Source organism: Jaculus jaculus, chromosome 10 (genome assembly GCF_020740685.1).
Source record: "Jaculus jaculus isolate mJacJac1 chromosome 10, mJacJac1.mat.Y.cur, whole genome shotgun sequence".
Lineage (NCBI taxonomy): Eukaryota > Metazoa > Chordata > Mammalia > Rodentia > Dipodidae > Jaculus > Jaculus jaculus.
In genome coordinates, this window is record NC_059111.1 from 4,776,472 (window position 1) to 4,797,102 (window position 20,631).

The window sequence follows — 20,631 nt, forward strand, 5'->3', positions numbered from 1 at the left end:
TCCTCTCTCCTTCTCCCCCACCTCCCATGCTTGCAAATAAATTAAAAAAATTTTTAAATACTAAATTTCCTGAGAGATAATTGTATCAGAAAGAAACTGGGAAAAGAATAATTCCTTCTCCTCTTTGCATAAACATGCCAGGCATCTTTAATATTTGCTTTAATTTTTACTTGAGGTTAATATTTTCATTTACTTAATTTCCTACTCCTTTTAATGTTTTTGTTTGTTTCTCCATATTTGCCTAAAGCAAATATAAATAAAACAGTAGTCTCTGACAAGCTCTCTCATTAGTGTGTGATATTGTTACCTTGTTTCAATCTTTTAAGTGGAAAACCAAAAGTGAATGGTTTCTCACTTGCATTGATGAGTTACACAGAGATTCCTGCAGCATACATTTCTGTGCTCACTTCTGCTTGCTGTGATGTCTAGATATTCTGTCCACCGGTGGAATCATAGCTCAGCCTTGTCTTTAATAAACAAATCTCAACCTCAGACCAGACTGAGATTGGGGTTTCTGTGGTTCTTAATGAAGCTTAATGCAGATTAGGAGATATTTTTATTGATGCTACAGCAGAACATTCCATCCATGGGCTTCCTTCCACTGTTATAAGACCTGAAGAAATGCATTCCAGGCAGTTTTCTTTTGGGGTATTGCTTGAGGTTTTTAGTATCAAACAATTAATATTTTTTTTGTCACCCAAATAAATTTTTAAAGCTTTTTAGCATTCCATTTGGACAGTAGTTGATTTTGGTAACATGAGTTTCCATCTATAGAAATTATATGTTGATATTTCAACTGAATAGAATTTTACTTTTGACCACTCTTTACTATTTCAACACAGATTTGTTTGTTTGTTTCCTGCATGGAAACTTCCAGTTCTTTAATTTCATTTAGACCACATTTGACTCATTTAAAGGGTTTTGGTAGTGTTTAAAGAACATGTCTTTAGAAGGTTGAAAACAGAGGTTATGCATATATGGAAGTATTACTTTAAAAGGAAGTATAGCAAATGGAATGCTACTAAGTTTCTGTAAAGGCTTCTCACATACAAGATACGATGTAGGCAGAATATAAAGATTCTTTATTCAGTTCTGTATGCTAATAATGATTGAATCATTAGTGCTCAGTGAGTCATGCAAGCTAAGCAAACTATTAGAATAGAATTCAAAATTAGAGGAATGCATACTGAGTAGTTTTCAATCTGTCCCTTAATTCACAAGACCTCTTATTCATCAACTAATTAGATTTAACATTTCCATCATGATTACTAAAGCCATTGGCCAGATTAAATGGAGACAAGCCCCTTGTTGGGTGCTTGCAGACGCCAGGCTAGGCACAGATTGTGAGGATTCAGTATGCAGGCTGGCGTGATTTAAGGAGTGGGCTTTTATTCTGAAATGGGATTCTTATAATAATTGAAATTTAGAGCATAGCAGGTTGAGGGGTTTGCCTTCCTTGCCACGGCCCCCATAGCAGCAGCCTGTCAGCTGTATGCTAACGAGGTGAACAATTAACATGAGTCCTATCTAGCTGGCCCCACAGGCTCTGAGTATAGACAAAGAACTGTTTGTACACCTGTGGTGCGTGTAGACTGCGCTTGAATGTCAGCAGCAGATTAAAGGGGGGTGCGGGTGTGGGAGCCAGGGTGAGCTAGGGTGAAGGAGAATAGAAAAACTGGAAGTCAAATTCTTCAGAAAATAGATGAGGGCCATTTGCAAGGGGAATCAGGTTACAAAGAAAAAGTTCCTGCTAGCTTCATGACCATGAAAAACTCCAGACTTCAAGCTTTCTCCTAGTCTCAAACCATTTCTAAAAGTTTATATTTTCACTGTGTGTGCCAGTTAATTTTTTTCTTTTGGAAGCCAATAATATGAGTTCCTGTAAGAAAATACCTCATACTGTTCCAGAGGCAAAACTATTTGCTGCCATTTCCATTCCAGGACAAACAGAGCTCCCTTTCTGCTTGTCCTCGAGGCAAAGGCAAAGCACTCACAGCTTGGAGCTTCCCAAGCCCCTTGTTAGGAAGAAGACAGACAATACAGTACTTTTATTAGTTAACTTACAGAGCGAAAGAATGGTGCAGATGAAATGAAGGAGATTGGAATTCAGTAGCTGTACTACACATGAGTGAAAATTATCACTGTTTACAATAAGTTTCATGTGTGTGATATATATAGTAAATAGCCAGGATATTTTGTATGTGTGCTTCTCAGTATTCATGCGATTCACATGTGTGATATATAGTAAATATCTGTGAGCTTCATGTGTGTGATACATAGTGAATGTCCAAGAGATTCACATGTGTGATATATAGTCAATATCTGAGCTTCATGTGTGATACACAGTGAATATACATGAGATTCATATCACATGAATAATATACAGCAAATATCTGCAAACTTCACATATATAATATACAGTAAATATCCACATGCTTAAAAACTTTAAAAGGGCTGTGTTGTAAGATAATTCAGAATGCTGGGTAAGAACAGAATTAGCACAGAAATCATGGGGAGACTTATTCTGGACTGCTGTAAACTCAAACAGAACTGAAGCATTTGCTTATTCTGGCAAGAGTTTCCTGAACCAGTCAGAATTGTTGGGTTACCTTCACCTTTAATGTAGCTGTAGTCCAAAGAACTTGCAGCTGCAGACTGCTTACCATATCTCTTGTTATAGAGTGGGCTTTTGAACTGACCTTCCTCTTAGATCACGACATAGTCCATGAGGAAGAAGTCACATAGATGTGTTCCAAATGAACATGACCAGCATGCCCTTGATGACAGAAATTAAAGAAAAAATTTGTTGTATTGTGTGGGGTGTGTGTATAGTTGTATGCATGTTTGTGGAGATACACACACCCCTCCCTCCACATGTGTGTGGAGTCCAGAGGAGAGCATGAGAGGTTATCACTGTCCTGCTTTGTTTCCTTGAGACAGTCTCTCACTGAACCTGGAGCTGCTGTTTTCAGTCAGACCTACTGACCAGGGAACCTCAGTGATCTTCCTGTCTCTGCCCCATTGCCTTCACAGAGTTTACAGGCATTCACCACCATGCTGAGCTTTTTATTTGGATGCTGGGGATCTCCCTCCCCCAAAACACACAAACACACCCAGCTTTTTACATGAGTGATGGGATCAAACTCAGGTCCTCATGTTTGTGCAGCAAGTGCTTCGCTGGTTGGTTAGGCTAAATGCTTCAGATTTCTTTTGGGGCAGAGAACACCTAGGGCAGAAACTTTCCGAGATGAAAAGGGCTTGGAAGTCTGCCATTGTTATAGTTCCCTCCAAGCTTTCAGGTCATATTTCTTTAATGCATGATGAAACAGCATGATTTAGGGAAGAAAAAAAGGTAATAGTCAATTCTTGAATATCCAAGGAGAATAGTGACACAAATAATTTTCAACAATGACTTATTATCAGGTAATTTTTAAAGTAGATATAGAGCACATTAACTGGATTTTTTTGTTTTTAAGGGAGAGAGAGAAAAGGAGGCAGAGAGAGAATGGGTGCCCCAGGGCCTGTAGCCACTGCATACAAACTCCAAATGCATGTGCCACCTTGTGCGTCTGGCTTTACCTGGGTCCTTAGGCTTTATAGGCGTGCCTTAACCACTGAGCTATCTCTCCAGCCCTAAATGGATTTTAGAGACTGCATTAACGGAAAGAATAAAGATGAGAAACACTATTTCTTTTAAACTATAGTGGAGAACCTCAACAAATTCGAAGCAAACCACTATCTATGGGCCTGATGGCCTAAAAATGTGTTTTGGCTCCTCAAAGGAGCCAAAGGATAAAGTCACCTTGGATACTTTGTATTGATGAAATCCACACAATCATCAAAAGATAAAAGTTGTGTTAATTACTCAAGGGATTCAAAGTTTGATAAGTTAGGAAGACTGAAGGATTTATTGAATAACAATTCTCAGGTATAACTCCAGGCAATAACCTGTTTAATTACAAGCTTAATCATCTAACTGAAATGTCTGCTGCTATTCTAGCAAAAAGCTTTATTTGTAACACATTTTCTTTAAAATACTGTGACAGCTAAGTGGTGTTTTTTTTTTAATTTAACTTTTCTCCTTTTTTTTTTTTTTGCTAAGTGCTATTTTCATTCCTAATTCATTGATAGCTTGGATTCAGTTTGACTAAAGGTGTAGAATAAACACTTTTGCTGCCTGGAAATGTAAAACTTCTAGGTACTTTAATTTTTTATTGCTTTTGATGTTCTTTGAAGATTTTTGAAGGGAGACGAGGCAATTAGAGAAAGGATAAACAAGCTACTGTGTAGTGTTAAAGTGTCAAAGTTAGGTAAATACAGTTAATAATACTGTAACAGTATTTTATTAATGACTATATCATACATGTTTTCGTAATGGTCTAGGTGGCCTATGGCCCAGGGTTTCAGGTGTGTACAGTCTTTGTCCACTGTTCCATCACATACACAATCTCTGTCACTCATGTCAACATTTCTGCTGATCTAATGTCAGGATTTGGCACTAAGAGTAGTGGCTCTTTTGGCTTTTCTTAGCAACCTTCTGTGGAATTAAATTTTGAACTTTTCTTTAAAAATAACATTTTGATTAAAAAGAAATACTACCAAGTATTTTGAAATTTTTACCAAAAGTCAGGAAAGGAACACCCAAAACAAGTTGCTAAATTCACATGAATAGTACTGTATTCTCTCTATATTGGGTAAACTGGCATGCATGGACAGCTTTTGACCACTTTCCTTGTTCCTATTTTTACTTTAGGTTGGAACTCACCGGGAAGATTCTGTCAGTCTCAATGGCAATCATTCAGTCCTGTCTAGTACTGTTGCTGCTCCAAGCACAGATCTGAACCATAAAACACAAGAAAACTACAGAGGTAACTGCACTGTTGGGATATCAAACACGTCATCTTTTTCACAGCCACACTAACATCTGTGAATCAGGTGTTATCTTGGGTGAGGAATTCCTGACAGTAATGCTGATTATGTGAGTATAGAGAGTAGATATTTACAGTTCCATTTGGCTACTTGTCTGGGCCAATAATAAGTACTTATTTATGAGCAGATCTACATATAGTATTTACTGGTTATCTTATTCTGTGTTCCTGTTTCTGTCTTGTCTCTTTCTTGGTCACTTCCTCCAAAGTGAGTCCATACCATTGATCCCTAGAGTCAGCAAGAAAGATATTTTCCAGCAAGTGCCTTCAACATCTTATAGGCCCAAGAAAGATATTTCTAAATGTATTGAGAACTCTGAATTATAGTTTTGGAGATTTCAATTGAATTGGAGAGACATACAATGTTGATTAAAAAGCAAACTGGGTTAGTGTTACACTGTAGCCTTACATATATATACAAATATGCAGGTAATATTAAGACCACTAAAATAAAGTCTCCTAGTTTTAGCTGGACATCATGGCTCATGCCTTTAATCCCAGCACTAAAGAGGCTGAGGTAGGAGGTTCACTGTGAGTTCAAGACCAGCCTAGGCTACAGAGTGAATTCCAGATCAGTCTGGGCTAAAGTAAGACCCTGCCTCCAAAAAAAGAAAAAAGTCTCCAATTCCTGGCCATGGTGCCTGTATGACTTGTTTATCTGGAAGACACTCGACTTGCCTGCTTGGCCTTGGCAACGTCTTAGAAGTTACTTTCTAATTTTTTTTTTTTTTTTACTTTTTGCAGTAATGGGGAATGAACCCAGGGCCTTGTACATACTAGGCAAGTGTTCTACCACTGAATTATAACCCCAGCCCCAAAGTTATTTTCTAAAATTCATCTAGTTTCTCACACCTTGTTCACTTCTTAGTACCTGAAAGCTAGGTACCAATCATTTGGGTCAAGTTTATTATTTCAAATACACATGCTAAAAAGCCACTGCAGGTTGGGGGCAAGATAATTCCAGTTCTAAATAATATACTTCCCTCCATCTCCAGAGCCCTCCATCCTTGTAACAGCTAAGGTTGTTCCCCATCTATAAAGCCTGTTGCTGTCGTTGGAATGCACACATGAGTCAGGTGATTGATTTGGCTTCTTTTGTCTCTGTGTCAGGTGGCTTGCAGAGTCAGTCTGGAAATGTTGTTCCAACAGAAATCAAGACTGAAAGCAAAGAGAAAGATGAAAACCTTCATGAACCTCCTTCATCAGATGACATGAAATCAGATGATGAATCCTCCCAAAAAGATATCAAGGTCTCGTCTAGAGGCAGAACAAGGTATTTGTTGTAAACAGATATTGTATTTTACCACTTACTATAGGAAGTTCTGACAGGTCATGTGTTAACTAGCTAGCAGCTATGTTCTAGACAGTATGCTGTGATTTATATATATATATATTTACCCAAATAATTTGCACAGAATCCCTAAAGAGTAGATAAGACTCTTTGAGGGACTGGAAAGATGGCTTATCACTTAAGGGACCTGTCTGCAAAACTTAAGCACCCAGGTTTGATTCCCCAGTACCCACATAAACCAGATGCAGAAGGTGGTACATGTGTCTGGAGTTCATTTGTAGTGGCTGAAGGCCCTGGCGAGCCCATTATCTCTCTCTCTCTCACACACACACACTCAATTTAAAAAAAAAAAAAAGACTGACTCTAAAATTATGTTTTCCACTACATCATACCATTTTATGTGAACCTATAAAAACGAACTATATGTCACCTCAAAGTTGTTTACAGTTTCTATGACAGTTGAGGACAGAATAACTAAAGCAAGTTATTTAAATACTTAGATATATCAGCCAGTAAATACATGCTATATGAACTATAAGTTAAGAGTCTGGTATGGATACTATATGTTTTCTATGTGTTTGTTTTTGAGACAGAGTCTCATATAGCCCAGGCTGGCTTCACATTGATGAAGGATAAGGATGGCTTTGAACTAATGATCCTCCTGCTTCCACCTCCTAAGTGTTAGGATTATAGATGCCACCAATGCTATTAGGTTTCATGTTGTCTGTGGCTGATGTTGGAATATTTGAATAATTGTCATAGATACCATCTGGCCCACAAAGCAGGAATATTATCATCTGACCCTTCATAGAAGAGACTTGTTAATTGCTGACTTGAACAATAATTTGAAAAAATATATGTATAAAACAGGAAATACTACCAGGTAGACTGATGTTATCAACAAAGGTTTTCTAGCCAGGCATGGTGGTACACACTTTTAATCCTAGCACTCGGTAGGTAGAGGTAGGAAGATCGCTGTGAGTTCCAGACAGCCTGGGACTGAAGAGTGAGTTCCCAATCAGTCTGGACTAGAGTGAGACCCGTGCTTTTGTAAAACAAATGTACAAACAAACAAAAAATAGAAAAGATTTTCTAGAAACTGAACTTGACTCAGTTTCCAGTATGAATATAGACACATATATCAGTTTACATTAGAATTAGGGCGTGTGTGTGTGTGTGTGTGTATTTTTTAAGACAGAATCTTACTTTGTAACCCAGGATAGCCTGGAACTCTGAAGCCCAGGCTGGTCTCAAAGTCATAGCAATCCTCCTGCTTCAGCCTCCCAAATACTGAGTTTATAGGCATGAAGCACACACCTGATGTGATTTAGTATATTTATGCATTCTGTTTTTTGATAAATTTATTCATTTATCCATAATATATCTGTCAACCCAGGCGTGGTGGTGCATGACTTTAATCCTGGCACTCAGGAAACTGGGGTAGAAGGATTGCTGTGAGTTCCAGGTGAGCCTGGGCTAGACCTTGAAATAAAGGGGGAAAAAAGAATAATATGTGTCACATACAGGTATCTATTTAAAACATTCTGTGTTAAATTATAACACAAAGGAGATTAAAATGAATATAGTAGATACAACTAAAGGAAACAGTGTGGTCCTTCCCACCCATTTTTAAACGTTTTTATTTATGTGCAAGGGGGGAGAGAGAGAGAGAGAGAATAGGTACAACAGGGCCTGTAACTACTGCAAACAAATTTGAGATGTATGTACCACTTTGTTGTTTATCTGTCTTTATGTGGGGACTGGCAAATAGAATCTGGGTCCTTTGGCTTTGCAGGCAAGGGCCTTAACCACTGAACCATCTCTCCAGCCCTCACTTGCCTTTTGACATTCTCATTATTTTAAATACCTAAACAGTTCTCTTAGAAAAATGGATTCGTATAATGCTGTTATTTTAATATATATCTTACTCAAAAGAGGAATATACGTGAGAAAGTAAAACTCAGTCTAGAGAACACTTAATTTCAGGCATCTTTATTCATAGTTTTGTTATTCTGAAAGAATTTTTAAAAATAGAGCTGGGGGATATAGTTCAGTATTAGAGGGCTTGCCTAGCATGCATGAACCAGGCATGGTGGCATGTCTGTAATCGTGGCTCTCAAGAGGACCAGAAGTTCAAGACCATTTTCAGCCAAGTAGTGAGGAGTTCAAGGCTATCCTGTGATTCATGAGCCCCTGTCTCAAAAAAAAAAAAAAAAAAAAAAACGGAACTAATTTGTATCTACTTGTATTTCCTCTTCTTTATCAGGAGTTAATGAACTTTCTCTGTAAAGGATCAGACAGTCGATATTTACATTTCATCATGTTTCTGTCACAACTACTCATTTCATTTATTACATACCAAAACAGCTTAAGCAGGTTGGAGGGATGGCTTAACAGTTAAGGCATTTGCTTGCAAAGCCAAAAGACCCAGATTTGATTCCCTAGGACCCACGTTAGCCAGATGCACAAAGGGGCGCACATGTCTGGAGTTCGTTTGCAGTGGCTGGAGGCCCTGGCGCACCTACTCTCTCTCGGTCTCCCTCTTTCTCTGTCAGATAAATAAACAACAAAATACTTTTTTAAAGTATCCAGAGGTGATTAATAAGCAAATGAGCTTTGGCCCATTATTTATAAGTTAACAGAAATTAAGTGGCAGTATAATAGAGTAATAGTTAATACTAATTAATAGGTGGCCTTTATACAATGGAGACTAATGTAGGCTTGAATTACAGTTCTGTCACATACTGGACAAGTTATCAAAGCTTTTGAGACTAGTTATTTCTCCCTCCAAAGAAATTTTACTTTACTGTAGGAATAGCCTAGTGATGTATGTTGAAGTCTTTTCCATTTTGTCTAGCATTCAGTAAAGGACTCATAGTTAATATTATGGTGGTAGTTTTAGACATGTATTTTAAGTTTGCTTTCATGGGATGTTGACCTGGTTTTTATTAGCATGTGACTCTAACTAGTTAAGTGATTATGGGCTTTGCATGGTTCTCAAACCAGCTGCACAGAGCCTTGGAACAGGCCATGACTGCTGGTGTCTGGGTCCTGACCCAGACTTAGTATATCAGTATCTTGAGGGGCGGGGACTTGGGAAGCTGACTCTAGAATGGACCTGCAGGTTCTGATTGATGTATACTGTTGAGCTAAATGATTACTAATGCCCCAAGGAAATTAAAGATCCATGCATACATATCTATAAGAATATATTGTGTAGTACTAGCACTGAATGCTATCTTAGGATACTACTGGTATTAGAAAAAAAGCTAAACATACTGATTTTTATGTGTATTATTTCAAGGTTTTGAAAAGCTATACTTAGTAACTTTGTTCTGAAGTATATATAGAACTCCCTAAAAGTTACTCCAAATCATCTCCTTGTAATGTAGGTTTTATAATTATATAAAATTATATAATATAATTATATAGTCTGTTTTTACTACAGAAATTTGGAAAACGCAGTAAAGCACACACAAAACACAAACTCCACTTCCCAGAATTAACCCAATATATATATTTTAAGGAATATCTTTTTCCATAAATATATTTCAAATTGGAATTAAACTGAATATAATTTATTTATGAGGCAAGAGAATGAGCACACTAGAGCCTCCTGTTACTGCAAACAAATTCCACTGTATGTATGACTTTGTGCATGTGGCTTACATGGGTACTAGGGAAATTAATCCAAGCATCTCCCCAGCCTCCAACAATGCATGTTTTTTTTTAAATTTTTTATTTATTTATTTAAGAGTGACAGACACAGAGAGAAAGACAGATAGAGGGAGAGAGAGAGAATGGGCACGCCAGGGCTTCCAGCCTCTGCAATCGAACTCCAGACGCATGCGCCCCCTTGTGCATCTGGCTAACGTGGGACCTGGGGAACTGAGCCTCGAACCGGGGTCCTTAGGCTTCACAGGCAAGCGCTTAACTGCTAAGCCATCTCTCCAGCCCCAACGATGCATGTTTTGTTTTGTTGTTTTATTTTGTGACTTGGAACTCACTCTATAGTCCTGACTTGCTTTAGACTCGCTGTTATCCTCTTGCCTCAGCCTCCCTAGTGCTAGTATTACAGACATGAGCCACTATGCTCAGCCTCAGCAGTGCATTTTTAACATTTTCACTCTTCTGAGTATGTTCTAAATACAGCTTTTTGCTTGTTTTGGAGGGGATGTGGGGGACAGCATTAAGATTTGATTCACACATAATAAATTTCATCAATTTTAGGTATAAAGCTTTTTCTTTTATAAATGCATGCACAATGTATATTAAAAATATATTCAATTTTTTATGTTTTGTCCTTTTGTCAAATGTAAAAGTTAAAATCACTACCATTTTAATAATCTAGAACATTCCACACATGTTCCTCATCCCTATTTGTAATTAGTCTCTGCTGTTTGTTAACATAGTTTGTCTTTTCTAGAAGTTCATGCAAATAGAATCCTACAGCTTGTGTCCTTTGTCTCAGGTCACCTTTCCTTAATGTATTAGTTAACTTCACTCATTGCTGGACCAAAATATCTGACCAGAAGCACTTAAGGAAGGAAGGGAGGAAAGCCTCACTTCCACTTGTTGGAGGTCACAGTTCCTCAGGGTGGAAGGCAGGCCAATATATATACATGTATGTATTTTTTTAATGAAGCTTCTAAGTGACTAGAGTTGAAAGAACTAGAGAGACTTTTCTAGTAGACTCCTACTAATGGTGATGCTGCTGATCTGTGTGCCCAGTTTGTTGTGTAACAAGGGGGTGGATTTTAGTTATTTCACATTGACAAATAATTTAGAATCTTGGAGAGATCTTTGTGCTAAAATATGCAATGAAAGGTGCATTTAAAACAGTACGATTTCCCAAAATGGTAGATGTGCATTGACAGAACATACTCACCTAGACAGTGGGCATCATCCTCATTTCCATCTTCCCAGTGGTCAGCACATCTTACAGGCACACTAACACAGTGCTGGCTCTTTTGTTTTCCAGTAGTACTAATGAAGATGAAGATCTGAATCCAGAACAGAAAATTGAACGGGAAAAGGAAAGGCGGATGGCTAACAACGCCAGAGAGCGCCTGCGAGTGCGGGATATTAATGAGGCCTTCAAAGAGCTTGGCCGAATGTGTCAGCTCCACTTGAAGAGTGAGAAGCCCCAAACAAAACTCCTCATTCTTCATCAGGCAGTGGCCGTCATTCTTAGTCTAGAGCAGCAAGTCAGAGGTAAGTGGTTTCAGCAGAACGCATGGCTATGCTGCTCCTGGATGGAAGGTCTCCCTGCACTCTGCCTCTCTTCCATCAGGATTCACTTTTTCCTAAGATTCTTTCTCTGACTCACATAATTGATTAACAGCTATAGGCTGAGTGATTCCTATAAACCCATAGAGACCGTGCTGTGCAGCAGAGCAGAAGCCCAGCCTTTGCCTGCTTCCAGGTGTGCAGCTTTGAACCCCTTGGCTGTTGTGCATTACTCTCGCTCTCACTGCCGCCTCTCCCTTGTTTCTTCCGTCACAATATTATGGTTCTTTTTTTTGTTTTCTCAATTTTTATTAACATTTTCCATGATTCTAAAAAATATCCCATGGTAATACCCTCCCTCCCCCCATTTCCCCCTTTGAAATTCTATGCTTCATCATATCCCCTCCCCATCTCAATCAGTCTCTCTTTTATTTTGATGTCTCTTTTTCCTCCTCTTACGATAGTCTTGTGTAGGTAGTGTCAGGCACTATGAGGTCATGGATATCCAGGCCATTTTATGTCTGGAGGGAGCATGTTGTAAGGAGTCCTACCCTTCTTCCTTTGGGTCCGGTACTCCAGTTACTTCTTTCTAGCACTATGATACCTTCTGAGTCATCCCAAGGTCACTGCCATCTGAAAAAAGAAGATTTTCTACCCAAAGGGAAAGTAGCGTTAATATAAGGGTATCAATATTAAGAGAAGTGCTTACTGGGCAGTTTGATAAGCATAGTATATACATTTATCCAGACATCAGCAGATGTTACACCCCTAGGGCTCATGACTACCCACCCCTGTTCTAAGTTTTCAGTATCAGGGATGTATTCCCTCCCATGGAGCAGTCCTCCAGTCCAGTTAGAAGGCAGTTGGTTTCCACCATGACAGACATGCCACTATTGTGCCCATTGGCTCATTTGGCCTGGTTGGCCAATTACAATGTCTGCAGTGTCCACTGTTGAGTATCTTCACTGATATTATCTCTTTCTCCCATTGAACTACATTTAGAATGGCTTCTTCCAGCTTTCTGTCAGCAATATTACGTTTCTTGCTTGCTTGCTTTATCTTAGGGCATCTACCAACCCTTGTTTGTTAATAGGATACCTAAGCATGGCACCTCCTGGCTTTGCCAGTGATGACCTTGAACTTATGATCGTACTGTCTCTGCCTCCCAGGTGCTGAGATTATAGACATGCCACCATGCCTGGTTTATATGGTGCTGGGGACAGAACCCAGGGTTAGGCAAGCACTCTACCGACTGAGCTGCATCACCAGCCCTATTTGATTTTTCATGAAGTGTGTTGGGATCTTGAAATTTTAAAACCTCATTTGTTTAATATGCACTTACCATCTACCTCTGTACAAGCCAGCTGTGTTACAGACCTTGGGTTCTACCTGCCCTGAGAAGCTCCACCAAAGCTGTGCTTTAGCCATTCCATGTACATCTCCTTGTCAGTGGTATTGTTTCATCCCAAGCCTTTCTTTCTCTCTCCCTCCCTCCCTCTCTTTCTCCCTTCCTCCCCCTCCCCCTCGCAAGGAATTCATAAGTGTGGCTCTGGGTTCCAGGCTCTGCCACTGGCCTCTTTATGAGAGCATTTGCCTTTCTTATTTATTGAATGTTTATGCTAGATTTTATTTAAAGAATGTCAAAAAGAGAATAGGGGTGGTCAGATGCTTGAATAACTCAGTCGTGGAATTTAAGCATTGGTTAACAATAGAAAACTCTTAGATTTTCAGGAAAAATAATGATAGTAGCAGTTAGTTTATCATGTAATCCCTCCAGTATATTAAATGTGTAATAGTGATCATGCTTTGTGTGCCCATAATCCTGCACACCTGAGATCAGGTGCTCACCTTAGTGTTTGAGGAAGGCATGTATGAGTGAGTAAGGGCTGATCCTGAAAGTTACAGCACCTCTGACATAAAGAAGCCAATTGTTGTCCACTCATCTGTAGCAGGTCAGTGTCTGGGAGGTTGCCATTATCGACCAAAGGTTTTTGTTTTTGTTTTTACCATGTTTTTAACACTTGCCCACTGTGCGGCAGCAAGGCACTGGATTCAAGTGCCGCTAGTGTGTTCTTTCTCTGATTCACACAACCATTTCTTCTGGAAGCCACTCCATAGGGAGTATGAGGAGCGGCCTGACTGGGCAACAGGGTGCCAAAACCTGCCATCGTTCACACCTCCTTTCCACTGGCAGCAGAGCTACAGAAGACACTCCTTTGTGTTTTAGAATGAGACACCTCATTTCAGATCTAAGCTAGTAAATTAAGAAATTTCTCAGTGTTTGCAAAAGGTTATAAACTATGCCTTTTGTAGTAGAACCTTAATCCTTCCTAACACTTGACTATGCTGTGGTCCTAGGCAGGACCTGGAGCAGAACAGCTGATTCCCAGAGAAGGCCTCTCACCTAAGTTTTTCCAGGAGTGTGTCCACAAGTGCAGATTTTGGCACCGAGAGTCCTTCACTGACTAGCTTGTGAATGAATTTCACATACACTGAACTTTCATTGCATTAAAGATTGATTGATTCCATAAAAGCTGCTTTTTGCCCACTTCAGACTGTGGGCCTTAAGACCAGAGCCTTTATCTTACAGTCCTGCTGTCCACCATTACTCCTCCTTGAAAGTGGACTCTGCCACTACCATGTGGGCTTTCATGAGCCCACAGGGCCTGTGCCTCATCCTTGACAGCCTCTAAGTTTGGTTCAGAGACCATCTTCCCTGGACTTTCTCTGGTAGTTTTGAGCCACTTGGTAATGTGTTCACATGGGGAGGCTCTACACGCTACAGTCTTCACCCCGTCAGTCTGTAAATAAAGACACACATTGTTTACTTGGATTCCCTTCTGTCTTACAGTGGTGCCCCAGACTAGTCCTAACCAGTCCCAGCTGGATTCAGCTGAGGTAACCAGACTTAAGTAATTAGGAAGTGGCTTCTCTTCCAAGCCTCCAGTTTTCCCAGGTCACTTTTTGTCCCTTGGTATCCCCTATAGCAAATCCCATGTGATCCCTACTTCTGTCAGCTTGGCCTTTCTGTCCTCACCGTTAGTTTCACCAGAAGCTTTGTCATTTGGGTTCCCTGACAGATTTCACTTACTACCCTCCCATTTGTACTCACAGCTTTACTCAGCCTTCCTCTGTCAGTGATCAAACACCTCTAAACTCATCCTCACATCAGCACAGTCACTCACTGCTCTCCTGGTAATTTGTGGGTAAGAGAGTTAACTGGGTTTTTGTGTTCCTAGTCTCTAAGTGAGCCTGAAGAAAAAATGAGCTATAGCAGTGGTTCTTAAATCTAGCTGGTCCCAGAGTCACCAAAGGCTTTCACTTGCTCAGACACCCTGAGGAATTTTATTTGCAGTGAGGTGGTAGATGCAGTGCCTGCCCTGTACTTACTCTGGGTACCTCTGAGATGAATTAAAATGGCATTGACACAAAAGGACATGCAAGAGAGAAGACAACAGCAGATGAGAAAACAAAAAATGGCTGGACATGGTGGCGCCCGCCTTTAATTATAGCACTTGGGAGGCAGAGGTCGGAGGATCGCCATGAGTTCAAGGCCACCCTGAGACTACATAGTGAACTCCAGGTCGACTTGGGCTACAGTGAGACCCTACCTCGGGAAAAAAAGAAAAAAGTAGGAAAATTACATGAAGTAGTGGTAAGTGACAGAATTATTTCCAAGTCCCAAAGAGTACTTCTCTCAAGGTCAAGGGCTGATTCTTGCTAAGGAGAGAAATGGTTTAAAAATGAACTAAAGAGCTGGGCATGGTGGCACATGCCTTTAATCCCAGCACTCAGGAGGCAGAGGTAGGAGAATCAAGGCCACCTTAAGGCCACGTAGTGAATTCCATGTCAGCCTGGGCTAGAATGAGACCCTACCTCAAAAAAACAACAACAATAAGTAAATAAATAAAATAAAGAGAACTGGTGAGATGGCTCAATAGATAAAGTTCTTGCTGTGCATGTGCACCTCTGAGTACCTGAGTTCTGGTCCCCAGGTTACACCTAAAAGCTGGAATCTGTGACTGATACCTGTAATCTCAGTATACCTTTGGCAAGAAAGGAAGTAGAGACAGTATTTCCCAGAAGCTCAAGAATGCAGCAACAATAAGAGACCCTGCTTCAAAATGAGTGGGAAGATGAGGAACAATCCAGAGTTGTCCTCTCTACACAGGTGTGCTGTGGCACACACACCCTAAAAAATAGTGGAAAATCAGGTCTGTCATTGTGAACTAACAGTGTGTGTGTCATGGTTAAGAAGAGCATGCTGGAGCTGGAGAGATGGCTTAGCAGTTAAGGCATTTGCCTGTGAAGCCAAAGGACCCAGGTTCAATTCCCCAGGACCCACATAAGCCAGATGCACAAGGTGACACATGCATCTGGAGTTTGTTTACAGCAGCTAACGGCCCTGGCGTGCCCATTCTCTCTCTCTCTCAAATAAATAAAGTTAAAAAAAAAAGAAGAAGAGGGGCATGCTGAAACTTCTGTAAAGAAATGATTCATAGACAAAACGACAATCAAAATTATCAGTTTGGGACTACATTGCTATATTGCACAAGACAATAAAACAGTGCCTTTAAAAACTTGAAAGCCAGGCATGATGGCACACACCTTTAATCCCAGCACCCAGGAAGCAGAGGTAGGAGGATTGCCGTGATTCAAGGCCAGGCTGAGACTAAATAGTGAATTCCAGGTCAGCCTGGGCTAGAATGAGACCCCATCTCAAAAAATAAAATAAAATAAAATTTAAGGAGACCAGGTGCAATGGTGTACACCTGTAGCCCCAGCCCTTGGGAGGCAGAGGTAGGAGGATTACCACCATGAGTTTGAGGCCACCCTGAGACTAGCGTGAATTCCAGGTCAGCTTGGTGCGGGGGGAGGGGCAGACAACTTAAGTAAAAATTCATCATTCACTGCTTCCTTACTGGGGACTGAGTGTGACCAGCAGCCTCAAGCTCTTACCATCATATTTTCCCTGCCTTGATTAACTGGATCCTTAAACTGACACTGGAAAACCAAACTGGAACTGAACTGGAAGTTGCCTACTTAATGACTAGGTGTCGTGGTGCTGTTCAGTCTGTTGGTGGAGAAAAGACATCAACAGTCTAACCCAGCAGTAGACCCTGTGACCTGTGAGCTACATCACCCACCAATAAGGCAAGATGTGCCCACTAGTGCACCAGTGGCATGACTGTTATGGGGATCACCAAGTGCTCTGTGATTGGATTTCAGGTCACTCAACAAAAGTGAATTCATGCCTAGTACTGAAAACCTAGTCAAAAGCCTATGGCCCTATGAGGGAAACTACTACTGTTGTTTGGCTTAGTGGATATGTTGTGCTCATCAAATTATCCTTTAATTATTTAGTTTATGACCGTAGATTAGTGCAGTTCTCAGTTTTGGTCAGAGAAGCTTCTTTTTGCAGTTGTCGATGACTGCTGAGCATACTCAAAACTTGTCCAAGGGCTGGCGAGATGGCTTAGCCATTAAGGCTAAGGACCTCAGTTTTATTCCCCAGAACCCACATAAGCCAGATGCACAAGGGGCACATGCATCTGGAATTCATTTACAGGGCTGGAGGCCCTGTCTCGCCCATTTTTTCTCTCTCTACCTGCCTCTTTCCTTCTCTCTCTCTCTCTCTCTCTCTCTCAAATAAGTAAATAAAATGTTTAATCAAAAAAAAAAAAAAAACTTGTCCAAGTGCTAAGTGAGTGACTGTGGGGTGCTTGGTGCTAAATGAGACAGCTTTATCATTCATACCTCACAGTGACTTCCACTATCTGCACAATACTGCTCCTATCATCATTCCATCGTGAATGGCAGAGGAAGGCATGAACTCCTTCCTTGAGGAGTTATTGGCAGTTAATTGTTGCTAAGGGGAACAGGAGACATTTTGTACAGTGATGTAGCAACTGGCAAGTTGCTCATGCTCTGGTAAGATACGAAAGTAGGAGAGGGATTAGTTAGGAAGAAGGAGTTGGAAGGTGGATGGGGAAGGGAATATGTTTAAAATGATATGATATATATGGATAAAAATTGTCAAAAAAATTTAATCAGGGGCTGGAGAGATAGCTTAGCAGTTAAGGCACTTTCCCGTGAAGCCTAAGGATCCTTGTTAGCCCCATGTAAGCCAGACGCACAAGGTGAACAAGCACACAAAGGTCACCTCGGTGCACAATGTGGTGCACACGTCTGGAGTTCGATTGCAGTGGCTAGAGGCCCTGGCATGCCAATTCTCTTGCTCTCTCTCTCTCATTTAAAAAGAAAATTACTCAGGAAGAAAAATTCTTTGAAGAAAAGTTCTCTCTCCCATGTACACTTTCAGAGAAAGCACCTAGAACATATAGACTGGTCAAGTAAGGCCGTGACCAGCGAAGACCAAGGTGCGAGAACAAGAAAAGGCTCTCACAGGAGGGTAGATGGTGGAAATCCCCAGACAGGAGGACTACACCTAAATGATGCTTATTCTACACAAAAGTTTCTAGAGAAATAAAATGGAATTAATACCTGATGATATTTGAACTTTTAGGAAAATATTTTATAGTCATTTCAGTGTGAGTTGTGAAATGTGTTGGAACAGTGGATAGGGGTTAAGTATGGGCTTCTTGTCATGATGTAAGAAGTGGCTGTTGAGTAACCATGTTGCAAAGGTGGTATCACATCCAGCCAGGCCTTCCAGCTACAGACTGGGATGGAGTCAAGCGGCAGCACGAGCAAGCAGGCCCTGCAGGCAGTGGTGTCTGGCTTCTCCCTGCATTCCTCCCAGACCTTTGTGGCTATTTGGCCCACTGTTGGCATAAAACACCAGAAGGTAGAAAAGGGAAACACACTAAGGCTTGGCCTTCTTTGGATCAAAGCTGTTTGTCCTTTAAGATAGTCTTATAGTAATCTGGCTCTTCTTGTCTGACTCTAGGAAGCTACAAGATCTTGTCTAACATTCTGAGTTCCTGGTTCTGGTTCTGTTCAGCTATCCTAACTGTGCCTCCTAGAGCTCAGTAGGAAGAGAGCCATAGTTAGCTAAGAGCAGTGTTACACTGTGAGAGAGTTATGAGGCAGCTTCCCTTGAACACCCTCACATCTTTTCCCTCTTCCTTTTCCCATGATAACTTACACTTTCCTCAGCTCTCTGGTCATTGAAGCTACGACTGCAACAAGGGTGTGGCACCTAACAGAGCAAATTCTTACCAGGTACAGGCACAGTTTCTTGTTAAGAAATCCGTTCCGGGGGCTGGAGAGATGGTTTAGTGGTTAGGGTGCTTGCCTACAAAGCTAAAGGACCCAGGTTTGATTCCATCATTACCCACATAAAAGCCAGGTACAGTGGCTAGAGACCCTGGTGTACCTATTCTCTTTCTCTCTCTCTCAAATAAACAAGTTAATAAAATATTTTTTAAGTGAAACTTAGGTATGGTGGCGCATGCCTTTAATCCAAGCACTCAGGAGGCGGAGGTAGGAGAATTGCCGTGAGTTCAAGGTCACCCTGAGACTAAATAGTGAATTCCAGGTCAGACTGGGCCAGAGTGAGACCCTACCTCAAAAATAAAAACTATAAAGAAATCTTTCATGTGACCTAGCTATGCCACTCCTGGGCATTTACCCAAAGGACTGCAAGTCACAAGTCACAGAGGTACTGCACATCCTTATTTATTGAAGCACTATTCACAGTACACCTGTGTGTCCGTCAACAGAAGAATGGGTAAGGAAAAAGGGATATGTACACAATGGAATGTTTTTCAGCCAAAAAGAAGAATGAAGTTACGTTGGTTTTAGGAAAATGTACTTAACTGGAGACAGTCAGATTAACTGAATTAAGCCAATCTCAGAAAGAAAATAATTGTATAACGTGTCCTTTATGGTTCCTTCATTTTATACATCATGTCAAACCATGTATGTGTATATGACAAGACATAAGTAAAACTGTTAGGGACAAGAGAAATATTAGGGGAAATATGCTTAACATACCATATGTACATCTAAGAAGATATAAAAAGTAAATTCATAAAAGAGAAGGGGATGGAGAGATGGCTCAGTAGATAAGGCACGTGCCATGCAAATGTGAAGGAAGACTTGGGTTCCAGCTCCTAGCAGTCATTGTCAGCACAAGCCAGACTGGCCAAGTCAGTGAGCTCTGCAATCAAGCAAAAGACCTTGGCTCAATAAATAAAGTAGAGAACAGTTGAAGACACCCCACATATCTCCTCCTAGCGCATGCTTCTAAAAGTCCTAACCATCCTGCCTTCTGATTGTAACAGCAGCTCTTTCCTTCTGTTGTAGAGAGGAACCTCAACCCCAAAGCAGCCTGCCTTAAGAGACGGGAGGAAGAAAAAGTCTCTGCCGCATCGGCAGAGCCACCAACTGCGCTGCCAGGAGCCCATCCTGGGCTTAGTGAGACTACCAACCCCATGGGTCATATGTAATGTCAGCCAGGTAAGCATAGGGTTGAGAAGAAAGGGATTGGGTTGGAACCACTGACCAGATTTCTCTGGTAAGCACTTAAGGTTTACTTTAAAGTAAACTTCAAGATTACAGTATGTGAATACACATCATTCTATAGATTTTATAGGCTTGTGCTTAACACACAATGTACCTCAATACTTGCTGATTTCATAAAAATAGTAGTCTAATAGCATTTGGATCTCTTTAGAACTGGAGAATATATTAGAAACCAGCAAGGCTGTGGGCAGCAGAACTGCTACTGGAACAGCTAGGGAACTGACTAGCTATAAAATACAAGGATTGCAGGGTGTGGTGGTGCTGCCTGTAGTCCCAGCATCACCTTTTAGGCTGAGGTGAGAGGATCAGTTCAGTCCAGGATGGCAAGACCAGCCTGGGCTACAGAGTAAAACTACATTAAAAGAAACAAGAATTTGCCACCAATATAAAACCAAGTGGATTTTAATTTTTTTAGTTTGCTATCCCTGAGTAGTATTCTGTTATGAAACAATACTGTATCTTAAAAATATGGAAATGAGAACTATTTACATTTTAAGTGTCATGATGGGAATTTTCAGGGTTACCTATATATAATATCAGAAACATAAATATGTGTAGAATTTGTACAAAGAGAAGTGAGGACCTAGTATGGGCCAGAAAGTAGGAGCACTATAAATATAAATACAACCACCACCAAGTTCAGAGCCTTGGCTTATATAGAAGGTAAACACAGACTACTCACCCAGTCCAGTG

The 20,631-nt window shown here is 40.6% G+C and overlaps 1 protein-coding gene across 5 annotated transcripts in view; it reads left to right on the plus strand.

Moving 5' to 3' along the window:
- Nucleotides 1–20,631, plus strand: part of Tcf12 (transcription factor 12) — a 312,899-nt gene that overhangs the window by 289,171 nt on the left and 3,097 nt on the right. For all 5 annotated transcript variants that reach the window (XM_045160124.1, XM_045160125.1, XM_045160126.1 and 2 more), the window contains 4 exons: nucleotides 4,754–4,868; nucleotides 6,039–6,201; nucleotides 11,201–11,433; nucleotides 19,720–19,872. In XM_045160124.1, the coding sequence (XP_045016059.1) occupies nucleotides 4,754–4,868; nucleotides 6,039–6,201; nucleotides 11,201–11,433; nucleotides 19,720–19,862 (654 nt within the window). In that variant the 3' untranslated portion in view covers nucleotides 19,863–19,872. The remainder of the gene's footprint in view (nucleotides 1–4,753; nucleotides 4,869–6,038; nucleotides 6,202–11,200; nucleotides 11,434–19,719; nucleotides 19,873–20,631) is intronic.